The sequence below is a fragment of the Triturus cristatus genome, chromosome 3_2, assembly GCF_964204655.1.
Source record: "Triturus cristatus chromosome 3_2, aTriCri1.1, whole genome shotgun sequence".
In the NCBI taxonomy this organism is placed as follows: domain Eukaryota; kingdom Metazoa; phylum Chordata; class Amphibia; order Caudata; family Salamandridae; genus Triturus; species Triturus cristatus.
In genome coordinates, this window is record NC_140584.1 from 1,159,446,633 (window position 1) to 1,159,472,314 (window position 25,682).

At 45.8% G+C, this 25,682-nt stretch overlaps 1 protein-coding gene across 19 annotated transcripts in view; it reads right to left on the reverse strand.

Moving 5' to 3' along the window:
* TNS1 (tensin 1) overlaps positions 1-25,682 on the reverse strand; it is a 1,878,049-nt gene that overhangs the window by 388,897 nt on the left and 1,463,470 nt on the right. For all 19 annotated transcript variants that reach the window (XM_085649989.1, XM_085649997.1, XM_085649992.1 and 16 more), the window contains one exon: positions 482-531. In XM_085649989.1, the coding sequence (XP_085506115.1) occupies positions 482-531 (50 nt within the window). The remainder of the gene's footprint in view (positions 1-481; positions 532-25,682) is intronic.

Sequence of the window (25,682 nt, forward strand, 5' to 3'; positions counted from 1 at the left end):
CATCCTCCTTCTCCCGCCAGCGTATCCCGGATCCAACCGACTCCTCAGCACACCCAGAATCTGCCCCCCCATGCATCCTCCTTTTCCAGCCAGCAAGTCCGGAACAGACAGACTCCTCAACACACACAGTATCTTTCCCTCATGCATCCTCCTTCTCCTGCCAGCGTATCCCAGATCTGATAGACTCCTTCCCACACGCAGTGTCTGCCCCATGCCTCCTCCTTCTCCTACCAGCATCTCCCAGATCTGAGAGACTCCTTCCCACACGCAGTGTTTGCCCCCATGCATCCTCCTTCTCCTACCAGCGTTTCCCAGATCTGATAGACTCCTTCATACACCCAGTGTCTGCCCCCATACATCCTCCTTCTCCAGCCAGTGAATCCTGGATCCGACAGAGTGCTTAGCACACCCAGTATCGGCGCACCGCGCCCCGTATCAGCGAACAGCGGTACATGGGGGTACCTGGTGCCCTCAGACTTACCTGGATGGTCGGCGATGGGACTGCACACTCCTGGGAGACTTGGTGGATCCCTGAAAAAAAGCACATCTCTTGGTTATCTTGTGTTGAGATGTCACGTTGTGCTGTGGTGTGTTATTCATGTGCGCCGAAAGCTTGGCAGCCACAGGCGGGAACAATGATACATGTTATATTGTAATCTCGCCAGCACATTAGAAGGATCCGACAAGTCAAGGAGGCATCCCCTGACTATAGAAAGGAAGAAGGCCAAGGGCCAAGGTCGTTTACAGAATCTTGGAGCTCCAACGTGACTTGAAATACCATATAATCCAGGGTGGAGGGGATTTATTCCGTATAATACATGGTCACACCATCACACTACTGCATTCACTCTTAAACCCATTGTCCCCTCCTCCTTCTTGTGAAAATATAAACTATAGCACAGGTACAGGAAAAAAAGACGGCATCGGTACTCAGAATAGAAACGTCAATTTGCAACATACTTGTGTTTGCTCAAAAACTATTGTTTAAACAGTTTCATATATTCCTTTAAAAAACCAGGTGTGCAGTTCAGAATGTGTTGTCGCCGGCAGGTAGCTTGCCGCTCGCTTCTAATAAACTCCCGAAGCACAATCCCAGAACACACATAAATACATGACTGTATATAAGGAAATTAACGTATATTTTCAGAGTAAATAAATTCAGAAAAAATATTCAAAAGCGATTTCTCTCTCTCATTGCCTAACTGGTGGTTGTAATTCTGTTCAGTGGCCTTACTGTCACGTGTTCAGCTGGGTCTGACTATCAGGCATTGTGAGATCACAAGTCTATTGTAATTAATTATCACAATAGAGTAGTCGTCTAATTTATCATAGGTGACTAGTCGTGCAATAACTATACTATATGAGAAAATTAGAGGAAAGTTTTTATAGAAGGATTGCAGAATTCCATGAATGCTACTCCTACCGTACTACTACTACTGCTACTACAACCTCTAATAAGAAGAAGAAGAAGCAGGAGAAGGAGATGAAGTGGAAGAAGGAGAAGGAAAAGAAGAAGAAGAAGGAGAAGGAGAGGAAGAGGAAGAGGGAGAATAAGAAGTAGAAGGAGTAAGAGAAGGAGAAGAAGAATGTGAAGGAGAAGAAGGAGAGGAAGAAGAAAAATGAGGAGAAGAAGAAGAAGAAGAAGAAGAAGAAGAAGAAGAAGAAGAAGAAGAAGAAGAAGAAGAAGAAGAAGACGGAGAAGAAGGAGAAGGAGAGGAAGAGGAAGAATAAGAAGAAGGAGTAGGAGAAGGAGAATGAGAAGGAGAAGAAGAAGAAGAAGATGATGATAGAGAAATAGTCTTTTTGTTGCATACATGTTATCATACCACACAGTTGTGCTGTTATTATGCAGATATCACAGTAACTGTGTTGATGGGAGGGTGGAAGGATGAGGCGACCCTACAAGGTTTCCAACAACCTCATATTTCCGTGGTGACCCTTTTCTTGAGTGAGCCATCCTGCGGGCCTCTTGGCGCTATTAACTGTCAGGGCTGTGTGTTGTCACCTGGCTCCCAGCTCACTGGTACCTGTGTTACTGCAGGGAGAAGTGTTGTGGGACGTGTCTTATACCCAGCTCTGGACTGTCTGATAGTGTGTTACTGCACAGTTATTGCTGGCGATAGCAAGAGTTTTATTTCATGGTTCTAGGCTGTGTGAGAAAGTATGTGACTGCGTGATTCTAGTCTGCCTGGTAAAATATATTATTTTATGGTCCTAGGCTGTCTGGAAAAAATATATAACTTTATGGTCCTAGCCTGTCAGTCTGGAACTTATAGTTCTAGACTGACTGCGGAAATATATTACTTATGGTTCTAGACTGACTGCGGAAATACATTACTATTGTTCTAGACTGACTGCAAAAATGTATTACTTATGGTTCTAGACTGACTGCGAAAATATATTATTTTATGGTTCTAGTTCTAGTCTGTCTGGAAAACATATTACTTATGGCTTCAGGCTCTCCGGGAAACATATTGCTTATGGTATTCGCCTGTGCGGAAAAATATATTTACTACGGTCCTAGGCACACGTGATACTATATTACCTATGGTTCTAGGCTGTCCGTGATACTGTATCACATACGGTTCTAGGCTGTCCGTAATACTATATTACCTACGGTTCTAGGCAGTCCATGATACTATATTACCTACGGTTCTAGGCTGTCCCTGCTACTGTATCACGTACGGTTCTAGGCTGTCTGTGATACTGAATCACGTACGGTTCTAGGCTGTCCGTGATACTATATCACGTATGGTTCTAGGCAGTGCGTGATACTATATTACCTACGGTCTAGGCTGTCCCTGATACTGTATCACACACGGTTCTAGGCTGTCCGTGATACTGTATCACGTACGGTTCTAGGCTGTCCGTGATACTATATTACCTACGGTTCTAGGCTGTCCATGATACTGTATCACGTACGGTTCTAGGCTGTCCGTGATACTATTTTACCTACAGTTCTAGGCTGTCCCTGATACTGTATCAAGTGCGGTTCTAGGCTGTCCGTGATACTATATCACACACGGTTCTAGGCAGTGCGTGATACTATATCACGTACCGTTCTAGGCTGTGCGTGATACTATATCACGTACGGTTCTAGGATGTCCGTGATACTGTATCATGTGCGGTTCTAGGCTGTCCGTGATACTCTATCACATACGGTTCTAGGCTGTCCGTGATACTATATCACGTACGGTTCTAGGCAGTCCGTGATACTATATCACACACGGTTCTAGGCAGTGCGTGATACTATATCACGTACCGTTCTAGGCTGTGCGTGATACTATATCACGTACCGTTCTAGGCTGTGCGTGATACTATATCACGTACGGTTCTAGGCAGTGCGTGATACTATATCACATACGGTTCTAGGCTGTCCATGATACTATCACATGTAGGGTTCTAGTCTGTGTGGGAGAGGATGCAGTCATCCCGTTCTGTAGCGCTTGTGGAGCGGGACCTTAGAGTGAGCTTTGAGCGTGTGAGAGGATTCTACATGTGACCTGTAGGCGCGTGGTTAGTCCACTCGAAGCCATATATCTTGCGTGCGAACATCGGGCTCGTGAGGGCGCCTGAGGTATCTACCAAAGGTAGCGCCTACACCCACTCGAAAAAGCGCTCTATATGAGCGTCCTTTCTATTCGATTATTATAAAACATAAGAGCGCCTGGCATCCTTAGACTTCCGACGCACCCGGAGGGCACAGATGTACTTCCTCTCTAGGAACACCAAGAAAACAAGCTGTTAAGAGACACAGAAAGCGCTCACATCCTGCGCAGGCAACCCCAGAACATCCAAGCACTATATGCAGCGCATAGAGACTCGCCGAATTCATAGGACAGCGTTAAGCTCCTGACATATACTTGGATGGTCAGTTACAACAAATAATGCGAACGTTAACACAAATCATTTAAAAAAAATCTAGTTTACAAGGTTCAAAGCAATATGCGGATTAACTTTCTAGATTTAGTTGTTTTCATTTGAAATATGAGAAACCTAGATTACAGGTCGATGACAACCTCAGAAGAACTTTACACATCAAAAGCAGAACCACACAGCGGGGAAAGTAGTAAACTGCACCTCGAGAGCGAAATTTATATCAGCTCGAGTCAGAAAGGTGGATAAAGGGAAGTCGTTTTCTAGTTCTGATGACGTCTGCCTGTCTGTCTCTATCTTTGCTTAAAAAGTTTAGGCGGAAAAACATAAACACGTTGTAATTCTCAGTTATGCACAGCCAGCCAGCCCGCCGTAACGCCCAAATGTACTACCCACGACCTAATGGAAGGTATGGCAACTGACGTCATTGGTGCAGTAACCGATTTTAGTGTATGTGTGTAACACATTTTACTCACGAGAATTACATATCCTGACAGATGTAAGTCTCAGTTTACGCACATTTGCGATGGTTGCACGGTTCGTCCCTCTGGACACAAGTCTCAACTGTGAACTCGGAAGCCACGGGCACGCACCTGCATGGGGCATTTTTGCCCATCGCAAATGTGTGCCCGTGGTTTTGTGAGCTATGCCCACTAAATGCAATGGTAAAGCTGATGTCCCAAAATACGATATATGGCGCATGGAAGCATAAATGCTCATACAAAATGCGTCTCTAATTTCTTATTACACGCCACTTTCGACATCACTAAACACCTGTAATAAGAAACAAGAAACACTAAAATCGAGTGATAATTTGCTGCAGTTGGATTGTGACGTCACAATCTTTCCCACCACTGCATGGTGTGGCCACGCAGCACAGTGAGTAGAACTGCAGCTTGACGAATTAAAGAGTCCCCGTTCTCTTTATTCCGACTATTTCTTTCCATTAACAGTCAACCATTAGCAAATAAGTGAACGCCTGATTTATATAATGTAGGGCTGGAATTTATTACAGAAAATAAGCTGCTAGTGAGGCACACAGAGTCTGAATTAAAGTCAATTTCAATAGTGACTTACATTTAATTGATAAAAATATGTTTTTGCAGCAATTTTTAAGATACATATAAATTCCTTCATTTTCAGGACACAGATTCCACATCTATTCTGCTATGTACATGCCAGCATCACTGTTCTAAGAAGGCCCAGAAGGTTCGTATTTCAGAATACAGGAGGGAGAGAGGGAGCGTGTGTCTAAATTATATGGAATAGAATAAATAGCTCCCCCCTATAAATTGTAAAAATAATGTAAATTCACCTAAGAGATTTAACTTGCTAAGGAACTCTGCCCAGTGACAAATTCTTCATCATAGTCATTAAACTCCTAGGGAAGGTGAATCTATTTATAGATCGCAGTCAGAAAACATATTTGAAAAGCACAATCGTTTGCAGACATTTGTGATGTCACCTGTGATGTCTTTTGAGGACACGAGCAGTGCTTTGTGGGGGAGAGCGTGATTATAGTTGAGCAGATAAGGATAACAGCAGTGCTTAATTTGAGCCGGTGATCTCCGGTACTTAAGTCTGCCATATGGTGGCGCCGTTTGTCCAATGTAAAGATTTACAGCACAACAGCTGTTTATTATCTATTACAATATACATTAAACAGGACTGACACCTGTGCCCAAGCCATCACTAAAGCTTTGGGGGCCTGGAATATTCCGAGTTGTCACACTTGTGGGAGTGTGGTGGTTTGTAGTTGTGTTGTTGCTGTCATTGGCAGCGATGCCAGGGGCGATGGGTGGAGCAAGCTGGAGAGGCCTCCTGACAAGGGCCATTGAACTTTCAAATAAATAAATAAATAAGCACTGCCTAACAGGGGACCTTCGATGGTTTTTCATTTAGGAGTAAACTCTAAACCACTTCAGCTGGCGCGTTCCACGGAACATGTATGTATAAATCCAGCTGGTGGCTGATCTCGGCAGGCTGCCAGAGAGTCTGGGCATTTATTCTGGTTTGTCTGGTGCTGGCACTGACAAGGGCCTCGGAATGATGAAAATGATGCCAACATAAGACGAACTGAGACCCTCTACAGATAACCCCTGAAAAGAGCGTTTGCACTGTGACACATGGGAGTACTGAAAAGATTTCCTTTGTAAAACAATTTCTGCAGGTTTTTTAAATGTGGTTACCGTTACTGTCATTCACACTTGTCTCTCTTGGTCTGAAATGCCTCATAAAACTTTCATCCATCTATTTCAAACAAATAGTGTTTTTAAGTATTTTATTCGTATTTAATGATCCCATGAAAATGCAGGACACCGTAGACAGTTCTAAAGAGGGCCGTTTACGAAATAAAAAGTAGAGCACATGCCACTGAGATGCCTATGAAGAGTGGACAGACTCCAAATGTATCCGTTTGTAAGAAAATCACTCATAAAAGGCATAATGCAGAAGGCACTTTAAGGAGATTTCGTAAAGTGCTTCGTTGCATCGTTTGATTTTAGGGGATATGTATACCCGGTCGCCGATCACCATCCTATTTTCATTGTGTCTTGTTAAAAGGGGTGTGCAGTTTCATGATGCACGCAATGTTCACTCTTTGCAGTGTGCACTGTTTGCGTGCAGCCTTTAGAAGACGCTTATTGGCATGTGACATCATTTCCGTAATCACATAATTCAGCAAAGTCATTCAGTATCTAGGGGAGTGCGGACTAAGGGCCTCGTGTCTTTGCATCATGAGACCCTGCTGAGATGTGCGCGAGGACTATTGCTACTCAAGTGCGCTCGCTGCGGAAACGCCTATGAACAGAGGTATTACCCAGGGGTAAACAGTGGGTGCCACCAAGGTATGTTCAGCAGACCCAAGAGACATGTTTTAACCAGCCACGGCTCGTATAGGGCGTGCCACGGGCGGTAACGTGGGGCGGGGGAGGGGCAGGGTGGGGGGTTGTAAATTTCGGCAAACGGACGATTTCAGGTAAGTAACGGAAAAAATAAATAAAACGAATTTTGTTGGGCGCGATGCATCGCATTTAGCGATGCAGCGCGCGCAACGGATTTCGTTTTATTTATTTTTTCCCTTACTTTTTAACAAGAAACATATTTCTGTGTGACATAAATTGTCAGAAAATTAACGATTTCCACGCCGATAACTATTTGCAGACTACATCAGGTTGCTCATTTTTCCATGGAAAGGTTAAAATATCTCTGTAACTTTAGTCGAAACCCAGCAGAATCGGCCCCATCTGTCTAGTAAGCATCTCCCATCTCAGGAACCCCTTTCCAAGCCCCTTGGCTCTCTGCAGTGTTGTGGCTCCGCGCCTGGCATCATATCTGTACTCTGAGAAGGACACGTTTGAGGCTGAAGGTCGCAGGTTCTGTACAGTGAAGGATCATGAGATGGAAGAACTGACGGAGCGACAGAATGCCGGTGAAGTCCTCATGAGACGGGAGAGCTGATGGAGCGACTGAATGCCAGTGAAGTCCTCACAGGCTCTGTACAGTGAAGGATCTTGAGATGGGAGAACTGATGGAGTGACTGAATGCCGGTGAAGTCCTCACAGGTTCTTTACAGTGAAGGATCATGAGATGGGAGAACTGATGGAGTGACTGAATGCCGGCGAAGTCCTCACAGGCTCTGTACAGTGAAGGATCTTGAGATGGGAGAACTGATGGAGTGACTGAATGCCGGTGAAGTCCTCACAGGTTCTGTACAGTGAAGGATCATGACACGGGAGAACTGATGGAGTGACTGAATGCCGGTGAAGTCCTCACAGGTTCTGTACAGTGAAGGATCATGACACGGGAGAACTGATGGAGTGACTGAATGCCGGTGAAGTCCTCACAGGTTCTGTACAGTGAAGGATCATGAGATGGGAGAACTGATGGAGTGACTGAATGCCGGTGAAGTCCTCACAGGTTCTGTAAAGTGAAGGATCATGAGATGGGAGAATTGATGGAGTGACTGAATGCCGGTGAAGTCCTCACAGGTTCTGTACAGTGAAGGATCATGAGATGGGAGAACTGATGGAGTGACTGAATGCCGGTGAAGTCCTCACAGGTTCTGTACAGTGAAGGATCATGAGATGGGAGAAATGATGGAGTGACTGAATGCCAGTGAAGTCCTCACAGGTTCTGTACAGTGAAGGATCATGAGATGGGAGAACCGGATGGAGTGACTGAATGCCGGTGAAGTCCTCACATGTTCTGTACAGTGAAGGATCATGAGATGGGAGAATTGATGGAGTGACTGAATGCCGGTGAAGTCCTCACAGGTTCTGTACAGTGAAGGATCATGAGATGGGAGAACTGATGGAGTGACTGAATGCCGGTGAAGTCCTCACAGGTTCTGTACAGTGAAGGATCATGAGATGGGAGAACTGATGGAGTGACTGAATGCCGGTGAAGTCCTCACAGGCTCTGTACAGTGAAGGATCATGAGATGGGAGAACTGATGGAAGACTGAATGCCGGTGAAGTCCTCACAGGTTCTGTACAGTGAAGGATCATGAGATGGGAGAACTGATGGAGTGACTGAATGCCGGTGAAGTCCTCACAGGTTCTTTACAGTGAAGGATCATGAGATGGGAGAACTGATGGAGTGACAGAATGCCAGTAAAGTCTTCACAGGTTCTGTACAGTGAAGGATCATGAGATGGGAGAACTGATGGAGTGACTGAATGCCGGTGAAGTCCTCACAGGTTCTGTACAGTGAAGGATCATGAGATGGGAGAACTGATGGAGTGACTGAATGCCGGTGAAGTCCTCACAGGTTCTGTACAGTGAAGGATCATGACACGGGAGAACTGATGGAGTGACTGAATGCCGGTGAAGTCCTCACAGGTTCTGTACAGTGAAGGATCATGAGACGGGAGAGCTGATGGAGCGACTGAATGCCGGTGAAGTCCTCACAGGTTCTGTACAGTGAAGGATCATGACACGGGAGAACTGATGGAGTGACAGAATGCCAGTGAAGTCCTCACAGGTTCTGTACAGTGAAGGATCATGAGATGGGAGAACTGATGGAGTGACTGAATGCCGGTGAAGTCCTCACAGGTTCTGTACAGTGAAGGATCATGAGATGGGAGAACTGATGGAGTGACTGAATGCCGGTGAAGTCCTCACAGGCTCTGTACAGTGAAGGATCATGAGATGGGAGAACTGAGGGAGTGACTGAATGCCGGTGAAGTTCTAGAACGTCTTTCTGCAGCTGCTGCAAACAGCTCCTCTTGAAAAGCTTCATGGAGCGGTCTCTTGTGCACAGACAAGTGGCAGCTTCACACTAAACCACGTGTAAATACCTCATCCTCTGTTGAGTATACATTGGGTTCAGTGAGAGACAGGATGCAAGTGCTTTGAGGCACCACCATCTCCCCACCTGCCAGTGCTTCGTTTGTAACAAAATAGGTGCCAGGGCCCTTGTCAGGCGGCCACTACAGCTTGCACCGCCCATTGCCCCTGCCAGCGCTGCCAATGACAGTACCAGCACAGCTAACCATAACAAACCTACCAGCGTGACAGTTCAGACTATTCCAGGCACCCAAAGCTGTAAGAATGGGGAGGGCAGCAGATATTAGTTGTTTTAATCCATATTGAATTAATAAGCAGCTGCTGTTATGCTCATCTCTAAGCTAGAGAAACAGCGCCACCATGTTGCAGACTGTCATATGTGCCAGTGTTGAGAATTAAGTGCCAGTACCAAGCACCGGAAACCACTGGCTCAAATTAAATACTGCCGCCTGCCACGGCATTGCAGGTCCCAACGAGCTAGAGCATGCATCACTAAGACCACTATCACATGAGCGTGCATCAATAAGACCACTATCACATGAGCATGCATCACTAAGACCACTATCACATGAGCATGCATCAATAAGACCACTATCACATGAGCATGCATCACTAAGACCACTATCACATGAGCATGCATCACTAAGGCCACTATCACATGAGCATGCATCACTAAGACCACTATCACATGAGCATGCATCACTAAGACCACTATCACATGAGCATGCATCACTAAGACCATCACTAAGACCACTATCACATGAGCATGCATCACTAAGACCACTTTCACATGAGCGTGCATCACTAAGACCACTATCACATGAGCATGCATCACTAAGACCACTATCACATGAGCATGCAACACTAAGACCACTATCACATGAGCGTGCATCACTAAGGCCACTATCACATGAGCGTGCATCACTAAGACCACTATCACATGAGCGTGCATCACTAAGACCACTATCACATGAGCATGCATCACTAAGACCACTATCACATGAGCATGCAACACTAAGACCACTATCACATGAGCGTGCATCACTAAGGCCACTATCACATGAGCATGCAACACTAAGACCACTATCACATGAGCGTGCATCACTAAGACCACTATCACATGAGCGTGCATCACTAAGACCACTATCACATGAGCATGCAACACTAAGACCACTATCACATGAGCGTGCATCACTAAGACCACTATCACATGAGCATGCAACACTAAGACCACTATCACATGAGCGTGCATCACTAAGACCACTATCACATGAGCATGCAACACTAAGACCACTATCACATGAGCATGCAACACTAAGACCACTATCACATGAGCGTGCATCAATAAGACCACTATCACATGAGCATGCATCACTAAGACCACTATCACATGAGCATGCAACACTAAGACCACTATCACATGAGCGTGCATCACTAAGACCACTATCACATGAGCGTGCATCACTAAGACCACTATCACATGAGCATGCATCACTAAGACCACTATCACATGAGCATGCAACACTAAGACCACTATCACATGAGCGTGCATCACTAAGGCCACTATCACATGAGCGTGCATCACTAAGACCACTATCACATGAGCATGCAACACTAAGACCACTATCACATGAGCGTGCATCAATAAGACCACTATCACATGAGCATGCATCACTAAGACCACTATCACATGAGCATGCAACACTAAGACCACTATCACATGAGCGTGCATCACTAAGACCACTATCACATGAGCATGCATCACTAAGACCTTTTTCACAATTAGTGCTCATGTGTTACAAGCCAAACAGAGAGACAAGGGCTGAGGAAAGATGGCACAACCACCTCTTGCTGTGATCACCAGAACCCACACGTGCTTACACATCAGCGATGGAGGGATTACATTATGCTTTTAATTCAACACGCTAGTATACTATGGATCTTTTATGACTGAATGTATACATCTATCTCTGCTTCAGTGACCTAGCAGATTCCACAGATTACCTGGGCCAGTGCTGCACCCCATACATGCTCTATAGATTGAGCTGGTGTTGGTGTCCTCACAGACCCCTCGGCCGGTGCAAAACCAATGTGTTCTTTTGGTTGGCCGGTCTCAATGTCAGTGTAAATGTTGCTGCAAGATGGTGCCGGTGAAGTCTATGTAACTGAGAAATCACTTCAATCTTTTTCATTCAGAAATGCTGGTGCACATTGATTGGATGCAATCTATGTTATTCGGGGCTGCTGGTGCAAAGCAGTGTATGCAATCCAACTGTGCCTGTGCATACTCTGCAGAAAAACGCTGCGGTGGCTAAGGGTGGGCGGAGCCCGCACAGCGGTACTCCACGGAAATTCACGGAGTAACTGGAAAACTCTGTGAAATTCCATGGTGTACCGTGAACTAGCAGATTGCCCTCCACCCACTCCCCGCTAAAGCCCCAGCCCCCGCTCCTCCTGCTGCTAAAGCCCCGGCCCCCTGCCTCCTCTCCTGCATAGTAAGGCCAAAGAGTAAAGAAGACTAAGGAATAGGACACTATTCTGTGCACTGCAGTTCTTCCTGTAATTCAACCGGAGCAGCGGAAGTGGAGCCAGGCCCAGCAACAGGAGCACGGCACCGCTTTGGGAGGAAGGTAATTCTCCCACTGCACCGGTGAACTCCGCTCCGCTGTGTGGGTCGAGTTTTGGCTGAACTTCGCCCTCCAAACGGAGTGCGGAGTAGCACGAACGCCGTAAACTCCGCCCACAGAGCGGAGTTTACCGCCCAGATTTAGCGGTGGCTCTCCTCCTTCTGTAGCATTTTCTGGGTCTCTATATTCAGCGCTGCGATGCCTCAAGGTGGGCTCTGGAAGGACCACACAAGCCTTTAAACTCAGTGCCATGTTTAAAGCCGGACTGGGCGCGGTGTCTCCACACCCCGGTCTTTAGCTCTTTGTTTACGGAGCCAGCGCGAGCTGCTGCTGGTCACAGCTCGAGCAGCTGAGGGAAGCAGGGCTGCCTGCTGCCTGCTGAGTAGAGACTGGTGGCTGCTGACTGGTGAGAGGCCTGAATTCTTCAGCAGCAAAACATCCGCTGCTGGGAGCTTCCCTGGTGAGGAGGTGCTGAGCACAGACCTGTGCCTGGGTCCTGCGTAGAACGTGAGCCCGGGCTGTGGGAATGATACTCTGAGTGACCATGAGACATTTTACAATGACATGCCAAAACGACAGCCTACACGAGAGGGTCGTCTCTCACTGTGACAAGCTTCACAGCGCTGTGAGTGCACCTGTAGTGCATAGATAGATGCGAAGACTACTGGGCACAACTGTGCACAGGTTAAAGAAAGGGGACAGTGGGCAGGGTACTTTAAATCAGCACTTTACGGTCGACGGAATACTGTGAATCAACAGTGTGCATATCCCCGTGAATCTGCAATGGGTGGATGACTGTGAATCACGAGTGCGGACTAATCTTATTCCCCTGTGCATGTCACTGTGGATCAGAAATGTGTAGGTTTGAGATGAGCAGCAGTGCACAGATTACTGTGCCTCAACAGTGTGCATATCCCTGTGAATCTGCAATGGGTGGATGACTGTGAATCACGAGTGCGGACTAATCTTATTCCACTGCGCATGTCACTGTGGATCAGAAATGTGTAGGTTTGAGATGAGCAGCAGTGCACAGATTACTGTGCCTCAACAGTGTGCATATCCCTGTGAATCTGCAATGGGTGGATGACTGTGAATCACGAGTGCGGACTAATCTTATTCCACTGCGCATGTCACTGTGGATCAGAAATGTGTAGGTTTGAGATGAGCAGCAGTGCACAGATCACTGTGACTCAACAGTGTGTGTCTCACCGTGAACAGGCAATGGATGACAATGAATCGAGTGGGTGGATTTATGCGGTTTCACTGTGCATGTCACTGTGAATTAGAAATGTGTAGATCTAAGATGAGCAACAGTGCACAGGTTACCATGACTCAGCAGTGTGCATATCCCCGTGAATCCACAATGGATAGATGACTGTGAATCGAGTGTGTGGATTTAGGTGTTTTCACCTTTCACCATGCATGTCACTGTGGATCAGAAATGTGTAGATCTAAGATGAGCAACAGTGCACAGGTTACCATGACTCAACAGTGTGCATATCCCCGTGAATCCACAATGGATAGATGACTGTGAATTGAGTGTGTGGATTTATGTGTTTTCACCTTTCACCGTGCATGTCACTGTGGATCAGAAATGTGTAGATCTACGATGAGCAACAGTGCACAGGTTACCATGACTCAGCAGTGTGCATATCCCCGTGAATCCACAATGGATAGATGACTGTGAATCGAGTGTGTGGATTTAGGTGTTTTCACCTTTCACCGTGCATGTCACTGTGGATCAGAAATGTGTAGATCTAAGATGAGCAACAGTGCACAGGTTACCATGACTCAGCAGTGTGCATATCCCCGTGAATCCACAATGGATAGATGACTGTGAATCGAGTGTGTGGATTTAGGTGTTTTCACCATTCACGTGCATGTCACTGTGGATCAGAAATGTGTAGATCTAAGATGAGCAACAGTGCACAGGTTACCATGACTCAGCAGTGTGCATATCCCCGTGAATCCACAATGGATAGATGACTGTGAATTGAGTGTGCAGATTTCTGTGATTCCACTGCGCATGTCACTGTGAATCAGTAATGTGTAGGTCTGCGATAGACAACAGTGCACAGATCACTGTGACTCAAAAGAGTGCATATCACAGTGAATCTACAATGAATAGATAACTGTGAATCGAGTGTGCAGATTTATGTGGCTCCACTGTGCATGTCACTGTGAATCAGAAATGCTTAGGTTTGAGATAGACAACAGTGCACAGATCACTGTGACTCAAAAGGGTGCATATCACCGTGAATCTACAATGGGTAAATGACTATGAATCGACTGTGCAGATTTATGTGTTTTCACCATCCATGTCACTGTGGATCAGAAATGTGTAGATCTAAGATGAGCAACAGTGCAGAGGTTACCGTGACTCAGCTCTGTGCATATCACTGTGAATCTACAATGGGTAGATGACTGTTAATCGAGTGTGCAGATTTATCTTATTCCACTGTGCATGTCACTATGAATCAGAATCGTGTAGATCTAAAATGAGCAACAGTGCACAGGTTACTGTGACTCAATAGTGTGCATATCCCCGTGAATATACAATGGATAGATGACTGTCAATTCAGTGTGCGTATTTCTGTGATTCAACTGCGCATGCCACTGTGAATCAGTAATGTGTAGGTTTGAGATAGGCAACAGTGCACATATCACTGTGACTCAAAAGAGTGCGTATCACTGTGAATCTACAATGAGGAGATGACTGTGAATCAAGTGTGCAGATTTATGTGGTCCCACTGTGCATGTCACTGTGAATCAGAAACGTGTAGGTTTGAGATAGACAACAGTGCACAGATTACTGTGACTTAAATGGGTGCATATCACCGTGAATCTACAATGGGTGGATGACTGCATCGAGTGTGCAGATTTATGTGGTTCCACTGTGCATGTCACTGTGGATCAGAAATATGTAGATCTAAGATGAGTAACAGTGCACAGGTTACCGTGACTCAGCAGTGTGCATATCGCAGTGAATCTACAATGGGTAGATGATTGTGAATCGAATGTGAGGATTTATCTTATTCCACTTTGCATGTCACTGTGAATCAGAAACGTGTAGATCTAAGATGAGCCACAGTGCACAGGTAACTGTGACTCAATAGTGTGCATATCCCTGTGAATCTACAATGGATAGATGACTGTGAATCGAGTGTGTAGATTTATGTGTTTTCACCGTGCATGTCACTGTGGATAAGAAATGTGTAGATCCAAGATGAGCAACAGTGCACAGGTTACTGTGACTCAACAGTGTGCATATCCCCGTGAATCTACAATGGATAGATGACTGTGAATCGAGTGTGCAGATTTCACTGCGCATGTCAGTGTGAATCAGTAATGTGTAGGTTTGAGATAGACAACAGTGCACAGATCACTGTGACTCAAAAGAGTGCTTATCACCGTGAATCTACACAAGGTAGATGACTGTGAATCGAGTATGCAGATTTATGTGGTTCCACTGTGCATGTCATTATGAATCAGAAATGTGTAGGTTCCAGATAGACAACTGTGTGAAGGTTACCTTGACTCAATGGCCCGTAGATAACTGTGGATCAACAGTCTACAGATCACTGTGGACTGAGTTTACACTTTAGAGATGGACAGGAGTGCACAGACTAGTTCAAATCAGAAATGTACAGATTACCTTGAATCAAGTTTAGACTTGAGAGGTGGGCGTTTCTGCAGAGATAGACAAGAGCGCACAGACTATGGTGAAAGAAGAGTCCACCAATTACGGCAGATCAGGTGAGCACATTGGAAACAGAGAAGAGTGCGCTGATCACTAATTCCGTGAATAAACAAAGTCAGAGAGCAGACCCAGAGACGGGGTAGTTAAATGGCTGAGCAGAGAATGACTCCATTTTGGATCCATTTAGCTCCAGTCCGTTGAGCCTCATCCATGCCAGGATCACACCAAGACAAGATAGTAACGGTGAAAGTGCTTTATGAGGACTACCTACTCACAGGTAACCCTGGGCAGAGTTCGCAGAACTCCGCAAAGTGCACAAAAAACTCTGCCGCGCTACGCGGAGCACCGCAAGTGGTGGAGTTTCTTTAGATAAATGCAGTTTGCTGTGATTGTCAGTGCCAGGTGATTATCTGAAGTGTGCAATCATCGCGAGCGGCATCATGCACAGTGCAAGCGGGCGCTGCTTCTTTTCTGCCTCTCAAGTACATTTTTACTAGAGCAGCAGCTTTCTCAACGCGAGCGGGCGGTTTCTCAACGCGAGCTGTTCGAGCATACGTGACCACTTGCAATGAGAAATCTGACCGCCCATGTTGATAAATCTCACTGGGAGGTAGATTTTCCACGCTCGTGCTCGTCAACTTGATGTTGACGATCGCAAACGAGGAAAAATCTCACCAGGAGGTGGATTTTCCACGCTCGACCATGCCAACTTGATGCTGACGAATGTGAGAGAGGAAAACAAAACGCTCCGCAACGCGAAGCGGAGTTTTTCGGAACTCTGCGAGCTCTGCGTAATGAGGAAAACTCCACAAACTCAACGAGTGGAGCGGAGTTCACCGCCCAGACTTGCTTACGGGCTGAGAAGAGCATAATCGATATTTCACTGGTAGTCCACAGGATTATCACATTTAAAGATATTAAACAGTGGGGCCTGGTAGACATTGATCAGGGTCGGTGAAGGAAGGGAGTCTTGACGGACTCTACAGGTTTTAGCAGTAGATTCACAAAGACAAGATCCTAGTTGAACCCCCTGGAACCTACCCAATAACAAGTGTAATACAGTCTGTAACGGGCGATCCAGAGATCATGGCTGTGGGTGGTCTGCATGGAAGTCTCCCAGGTTTTACCTTTATGAGAACAACTGAAACCCTGGGATAGCTTCGACCTGAGGAGCCAGCGATTCACACACAACAACAATGCACCGCGTGTGTTTCACCGCGGTTGGTTAACGATGACCCAAACTCCAGAAATCATCCAACTGCAACACTAGGGACTCACGTTTAATTTCAATACTCAGGATAGGTGATAATTGTGGCACCCGATAAATTCCCACCACCTCGGTTTTGGATTTTATTGATAATTATCACATTGGAATCAGATGTGCTCATAATCAGGCTCACCTTGTCCTAAGTTTACAAGTCAACTCTGGGCGTCTATTAAGGGCGTAAAATGAACATGTCCTGCGGGCAATTGTGTAGCCCTGCTTCCCAAACATATCATCACGGGCACCGTCCACCATCATTCTTTTTTATCAACTGTGATGACGCATGCATAGAGCGTCTTGTTATTACAACAATAGTTAAAACTGTTTAAAACAAAAGAAAAATCATGTGCTGAATATTCTTGTTGTTAATATTGCTTTTTCATGAGTGTGCTTGGAGTCTTGGAACATAAAATCATAGTATCCCACTGAAAAAACAATAGCAGAATATTCGGAACTGAGAAGGTTGCCTCCAGACATTGGCTATTTTTCAATGATACACATGATCTGTGTGTAATAAACACGAGGGAAGGGTCCATGTAGGAGCTTGAGGTACAAGTTAAACAAAAGGGACCTGTTTAGAACCTCCTGGGTCAGTAGCCCAGACACAGAACCAAATGGAACTGGGCCAGTGAGATAGTCTGGAAGGACTGTGGGTGCAGAGACTCATCAAAGAAGTTATCCTAGCTTGTCAGTGGTCCATAAACATAGGCCCTCTTGCACCTTGTGCCAATAAATTAAGACGTGTAACATATAGGTCCACTCTGGTTAGAGTAGTTACACCTCGCGGCAGGCTCTAGTCCTCGTGCACAAGTCACCAGTTCACTATCATCTACTGTTTGCACCACAATCATTTCTGAGTCTGGGGCCTCACCTGGAAAGATAATGGCAGTGAGGTAACCAGCACTTTCGATGGGCCAGCCCCCACTGTCCTAGTGACATGCATGGCTCGCAATATGTAATTCCTCTTTTTATGCTTTGTAAATTCTGTGGTGTTGGGAGCTGCACAACCCCAAGACTTCCACTCTGCGCAGAGACACTGTACACTGCGAGAAGCGGCCACCTGCGCTGTGTCAGTGGTACATAGTAAACAAGGCCCTTAAGGTTCTGTTATCCCTTATCATTGATGCATTAAACGGTCCCATGTGCATTATCGGGGGTGACCATGCTGCTGTGTGTGCCACCATCAATGCGGGACGCCAACAGCCCCACAGCCGCTCCACCAAGGGTACCAAGTCAACAAGGGCCCCAACAAGTGGTTAGAAGAGTGTACATGCCCTGTGGGCTGTTGGGGTACAATACAGCACCCCCTCTGCATAGCCATCCTCTGTAAGTGGTGTGTGTCACCTCACAGCTGGCACAATTAAATACAAATGCCTACATCATATCATCCTTTTCCATGTGTTCTTAGGATCTCCTTTTTGAGGTCTCACCTAGCAAACGCAGCGCATGCGCTGCTTCACCTTGGCGAATCTATTGTTGTCAGTTTGGTGCGGAAGGGAGACAAACCATGTGTGTGCACAGACAGGCGATGTGCACGCGCATGGCGTCTCCTCTCTAGTGATGTAAGCTTTCACACACTCCCACCTTGGTTTAGGTTTCAGTTCCACTGCACGATTCAACTATACAAGGCAGACACATTAATTTCAGCGCTTCAGCATATCAAGAACTTTGTGCCGCATGGTATTTACTTTGCTTTTTTTCGCTTTTGTTGCCTCAACACACAACAGTATTGTTCTTGCCTCACCATGCTTTTTATCTGCCCCGCACTCTACCCTGCCACTTATCATCAGGTTTTTAACTCGCCGTGCGAACCAGGTCAGCAGAGCTGCTTCAAAGCCAGAGAACCAGGTCAGCAGAGCTGCTGTAGAGCCAGAGAGCCAAGTCAGCAGAGCTGCTCTAGAGCCTAAGAACCAGGTCAGCAGAGCTTCTTTAGAGCCAGAGAACCAGGTCAGCAGAGCTGCTGTAGAGCTAGAGAAACCAGGTCAGCAGAGCTGCTTTAGAGGGAGAGAACCAGGTCAGCAGAGCTGCTTTAGAGCCTGAGAACCAAGTCAGCAGAGCTGCTTTAGAGGGAGAGAACCAGGTCAGCAGAGCTGCTTTAGAGGGAGAGAACCAGGTCAGTAGAGCTGCTCTAGAACTAGAGAATCAGGTCAGCAGAGCTGCTTTAGAGCCAGAGAACCAGGTCAGCAGAGCTGCTTCAAAGCCATAGAACCAGGTCAGCAGAGCCGTTGTAGAGCCAGAGAACCAGGTCAGCAAAGCTGCTTTAGAGCTACAGAACCAGGTCAGCAGAGCTGCTGTAGAGCCAGAGAACCAGGTCAACAAAGCTGCTTTAGAGCTACAGAACCAGGTCAGCAGAGCTGCTTTAGAGCCAGAGAACCAGGTCAGCAGAGCCGTTGTAGAGCCAGAGAACCAGGTCAGCAAAGCCGCTCCAGAGCCACAGAACCAGGTCAGCAGAGCTGCTGTAGAGCCAGAGAACCAGTTCTACAGAGCCGCTGAAGAGCCAGAAAGCCAGGTCAGCAGAGCTGCTTTAGAGCCAGAGAACCAGGTCAGCAGAGCCGTTGTAGAGCCAGAGAATCAGGTCAGCAAAGCTGCTTTAGAGCTACAGAACCAGGTCAGCAGACCTGCTGTAGAGCCACAGAACCAGGTCAGCAGAGCTGCTTTAGAGCTACAGAACCAGGTCAGCAGACCTGCTGTAGAGTCACAGAACCAGGTCAGCAGAGCTGCTGTAGAGCCAGAGAACCAGTTCTACAGAGCCGCTGCAGAGCCAGAAAGCCAGGTCAGCAGAGCTGCTTTAGAGCCAGAGAACCAGGTCAGCAGAGCCGTTGTAGAGCCAGAAAGTCAGGTCAGCAAAGCTGCTTTAGAGCCAGAGAAACAGGACATTGGGGCTTATTTACAAGCCCCTTGCGCCGCCGCTGCGTCACTTTTTCCCACACAAAAGTGAAGCACCAGCAGTGCAAGGGACATGTAAATAAGCCCCATTGTGCCCATTCGAATGCAATAAAACAGTTACGTAAACTTCACACCACGGAAAAGGTGAAATAAAGCACCAGTTTCTAAAGTTATTGCTTTTATCACAGTTACTGGTAACTCAAGTTTCCTGCCTGAGATCTACTACATTTATTGTAATTTAAAACTTCAGGTATCAAAATGCAAAGTTGTGTTAGCTATTAGCCTTAAACTGGCTGAACAACTGCCTCCTACCATAGGACTGTTACGAGTGTCTACAAATCTAAGATTGTATTTTGGGAAGTAGGTGATGCACCTCATGCCTGCAAGATAAAAGAAGCATTTGGAATGCAATAGGGCTGGCATTATTAAAAGTTTGAGCTATTGGCGTTGCAAATGATAATGTTTGTTAGTTTTTGTTAAAAAATATTACAGCAGTAGCATAAGTAATGAAATAAAATCCACGTAGACCACCAGTACCACCATCACTAAAACCACCAGTACCACCACCACCAGTACCAATACCACCACCACTACCACCACCGCTACAACCACCACAAGTACCATAACCACCACTACAATTATTACTATTACTACTCTGTGGTGATAGTGATAATAATAGTGGTAGTTATAGTAATGGTGGAAAATTACTATTATAAACTACAATAGCTGTTAATTTTTCAAAAGGCTTTGCCATTTACAATACCAAGAGCTCTAAAACTCGCAGTTGCGAGACCTGTTGCATTGTGAATGCTTGTCCTTATTCAGGCGCCACGAAGAACATTTTTCACAGTTAACCCTTTAATACTAGCCTATTGTTCTACTATTAGCATACTGAGACACTGCTGCAGTATGTTTCTGTGAATTCCACGTGTGATCCCTGGCATGCGTCCAGTGCGCCACCTCACTCTTTGGGGGGTTGAATGTACCCTCTGCTCTTTGTTTCCATCTCTCTTGGGGGGGCTCAGTAACCCCCTTACTCTAGGGCATGTCCTCTTCTTCGTGGACACCTACAGGAGCCCCTTCCTTTGTCTTTCTGTGGACGCTTGCTCTTTACTTATTGTCTCTTTTCTATGTGTAGCTCCAACATCCCCAATAGGGAATACTTTCCCTATAATACAGAATTTGGCTCTCAGGTTAGATACCTCCTTTCAGCCGGATTGCCAGTAGAGCAGTAGTGGTGAAGCGTGGCACCGGTATCCTAGAATTACCGCAGCCACCGCAAGTGTGGGCGGCACCAATATCCTTACTTTGACATGGAACAGTCTATGAAATGTTTATTGTCGCTTGGGATGTTCAGTGGTCTATCGTGGCTCAACTCCTGGTCTCCCTTAGTACTGGGATTTCACAAACCTCCCACAGACCTTTCCATCACCGATTCTGAGGGCACTCTGGCTGGAAACTGTCCATCTCAAATTCAGAAAAAGGTGCATATAATGTGGCACAGACGTTTGTAATGGATTTTGGGTCAATTGTGTGGTGTAATATGACGAGGCTGAGGCAAAGTTTGAATTATGGCAACATAATTTGCACAGTTTGGGATGTTTTGTGTTACGCTTCTTATGCTATTTTTTTTATTATACCATTATGCCAGTTGTGTAATGATGCTGCCGTTCAAGGTACAAATATAGCGTGGGAACAACACGAAAATCCAAAGCGAGGGTGGCGGCTGTTTATGCTTTTCATACTAGTTTTTTTAGAGCAAAACATGTCCTTGCGTCAAAAATTGACACGAGAATACATTTTTCTTTGAATGATGTATTTGTATTTCATGTAATTAAGTGAAATTTCATACAATTTATCGCAAATTTCACATAATTACATCAAATTACTCAAATTTTGAACACCTCAGGTAACTCTGGCTGAATGAATCCTAGCGGTACAGCATTTAATGTCTCCCATAAATGAGTCATTTGACGTGTCATGCTTAGGGCCGGGCACAATTTTCATTACACTGACGAAATACCAGAAATTATGAAGCATTACGTTATGATTTTTAGGTGAAATGCCCGAGGTGATGATATTATGCCATGTCGCTTAACTTTCCATACTTTTGGGGGGAAATTCTATCAAAGGAGCCCGGAATCAATGTGAACGAAGTGCACATGAGCGGCGGCTGTTCGGTTCATGTGCGATTTTGCACTATTTTTAGCACAAAATGTGTACTTGCACCAAAAATGGACAAAAATGGACACAAGGGCACATTTAAAGCAAAAAACTGCTCCAAATGTCACTTTTTGCTGTTCATGTAATTTTCGTGTAATTATGCAAAGGGAAATTACTCAAATCACGCACACACCTGGTCATATTTTTGCTGGACCTACCAGATACTAATAACAGAGTAGACCCGGTGCTTAAATTGTGCCTGTGCCTGCAGGTACCAGGCCCTGGTACTCATTTTTGGGGATCGGGGCTTGTTTTTATTCATGAAACTTTGATCTTGAGCAAGAGAGAGAAAGAAGAAAAGAGAAAAAGAATGAAGAGAACGAAAGAAAATCAGTGATAGAGAGTCCAGGGCTAAGAAAGGTAGATACAGAGTAGGAAGCGTAGGCACAAGATTATGCATCCTTGGCAAACCAGACCTTCCGTAGCAGGCTCTTTCGAAAACCTTTGGGTGTCTGCAATAATTTTCTTTTTTTCTTTTTTTTCTTTTTTTTTTTTACAAATTAAGCACTGTGTAACATTATAGTCTACTTCCCCACCTTGAAAAGCTGACTTTGTGAATCAGCTCTAGTTTTACAGAGATGTGGCTGTTGCTTGCCCCTCCATGACCAAGAGGTCAGAATGGGAGGTTCCGCCTCACTGGTCGCCTCATTCCCTGCAGCCTCCCCAGGAGCCCTCAGACTCCTGACACCTCCACACCATCTCCATGAGGATTTTGGTGAAAGGTCCCTTTGTACATCAACAGCTCCTCCTGGGTAAGGATGATCATCAGGTCCAAACACAGATGGAAAGGGTCTGAAAACCTGGCGGTTCGACTGCCTCCACCAAGCAGCAGAACCCCTCCCCCCCCCATGCTCTGCAAATCCCTTTTGATTGATTGAAATGGGAAATTGAATCGGGGGCTGGCTGAGGCAAATCCGCTTCAGAATGAAGGGGAACTTTCTGTTCCTCAATGTCGCCAAAAATGAGACTTTGATCAAAATGTACGATTAGAAAACACAATACTCTTTCCGCGGCCTCAACAATTGAAAGTACCTTGAATTCCAGTGAAAAAAATGAAACATTTTAGGCAGTGCTTAATTTGAGCCAGTGAAAAAAATGAAACAATTTAGGCAGTGCTTAATTTGAGAAGGTGGTTTCTGGTGCTCGGCACTGGCATTTAATTGTCAACACCAGGGATTGTGACAGTCTGCCACAAGGTGCCACTGTCTGGCTAATTTAGAGATGACCACAACAACATTTGATTATCAATTTAATATAGATTAAAAATTACTATTACCTGCCATCAATCCATTCTTTAAGCTTTGGGGGCCTGAAATAGGATGAATTATCATACTGACCTTTCCACCCGACTTTACTCACTATTTTCCTTACCACAGCCCCCCTCCCCCGCTTCCGTTAGCGCCAAGATGCTCCTCGGAGTGAACACTACGCTCTATAAATGCTGTCATTCATTCTTTCATACTTTGTAGGAGTGTGATGGTTAGTAGTTGTGTTGTTACTATCATTGGCGGCATGGTAGGGACAATGTGCGGTGCAAGCTGCACTGGCCTACGGACAAAAGCATCAGCACATATTTTTTTTTTTACAAATTAAGCACTGATTTTAGGGTCTTGTTCGGTTAAGACATTTCCATTGAGCATTCTATCTGAGCCATCACAAAAAGTACAATCTTCCGGCTGCTGTTGTCAAGAAAGGTCCCCACCCTGTTCAGAAAACATATCTGAATGCGCTCTCTGTCCCCTGTCACCTGTGGGTCCCTGTCAGGGCCACTGGAAGCAGGCAGCGGGGGAGGACCACATTTTTCATCAGGGTAGTCTAAAATATGCGGCAAGAAAAAGCAAATTATGCGGCATTTGTGATAGTATTACTTCATTATTTTGTCACATTTGCACTTGTTAACACTGTCTGAGCATAGGTTTCACTTCACTAGTACCAATGTAACACACAAAGATAGCAATAAGCAACAGAAATGGAACCAGTCAGCTTTTGGCAAGTGCCTTGTACTGTGCGGCACCACGTCGCTGTGCTATTAGTAACTTTTGATCTATTTGAGCTAAAAACTATTTTTTATTAGAATTATGCAGCAAATCCATAATTATGCGGGAAATGCCACAGGCACAAAATCCCATAATTGCAGTGGCCCTGGTCTCCGTAGACCCGGAGCTGACTGCAGGGCAGCATCTATGCCCCTTCGCCATCCTCGGGTCTGTGGTGATACCAGGGTGGTGAGAGAGGGTGGTGAGACCGGTCACCATCACATGCCACTTCGCAAGAGTCTTCAGGGAGCCAGGCAAGACGGTGAACACTGTGGGGGCGGGGGCACTGCCCTTGGTGACAGAACAACAGTGGAAAGCATCTTGTGTTTTTACTCTGTTGTTACCATCATAGCAGCGACAGATGTAAATAACATTCAGATTCATGTGACTCATCAGCAGACGCTTAAGTGCCGCCTAATTCTGTGCACGTGAATGTCGGCAAGCAGCCCAGTTTACAGCACTTTAATAACACGCAGCTTCAAGAGGAGAGGACTCTGTGGCTAGTGATAGTCGTTTCATCTGGCCAACTATTGCAACATTACTCTGCACAACAACATCTATATGGCCTCGCAGCAGCATTCACTGTGGCCCAATGATAGACAGTTTCTTTCTGGCCAATAAGTGGCTATGGTAATTCTTCATGTTTCGCATCCTTTGCCTCAGCAGGCAGCATGGTCTACAGATAACATCATTTCACTCAGAGAGGAACAAGACCCTGCAGGGTACTGTGAAGCAGTAATACCTCCTACATTGAAGGCCCATGGTGTACATAACTGTGGAGTAACACTGTACATTGTATTTTTACCAAACGGGATTCACTTTATTTGTATCCACATAGACCCATCCAGCTCCCCAAAACATAAATCCAGCAGTGCACAGATGGTCAGCGGGTTTCGTTTTTAGGTCTCGGGACCATCCGGTCGGCAGACCGGAAGTCCGGAGATTTAATGACTTGGGAGAAGAGGGGCTTGAACCCGCCCCTCTTCTGCCCTGTTCTCCATTGGCTGGCCTCGTAAATGCTGGCCAGCCATTGGAGAAGAGGTCCCGTCACTCCAATCATGCCCCGTCCTTTTCGGATCGGGGGGCGTGTTTTTTGCGAAAAGTCTCAAGGAGGAGACATTTGCAAAACACGCCCCCGAATCCGAAAAGGACGCTGCCTTGGTCGTGTGCTCGTCCGCTCCCCCTTCGTCCGTTGCTTGTTTGCGCATGGCTGCGGCTCAGACGCCTGAAAAGGGCGGCTAACGAAGTTTTCAACTTTCTTTACCATGGCGCGCGGTAGTTAGGCTCACTGCAGTTCAATGAACGAGAAGAGAACGGGGCACCTCTTGCCTCCGCCGCCATGCTTGATCTTACAATTAGCCGGTTTTCAGTCCTTAAACCATCCCGCTACAGTCTTTCTTCTATTGCTATGACCATGTTTGTGACGCTACACGCCTTGGAAATTGGAGGTGGTCGCTACCCGCACGTGTGAGCTCTGAGCTGACGGACATATTGAAAAACCTGAACAGAAGCACGTAGTATTTATGATCTTAACAATTAAAAGATTTCGATAAGTTAAAATCTCGCAATTTTAATTTGTTTACAAACTTGCAGTATGAGTTAACATTATTGCTCGTTTAAGTTAACTTTATTATGTTACCTTGATGGTCAAGTGAAATAGAGGTTACTCGCATTAATATGATGAAAAACAAACAGGGTAGTTGAATTAACAATGCCTGTGTCATAAAGTCGATTTTTCAGTCCTGTATTAGCGAGTGACAGTTCAGGCCATTGCAAGTCGGC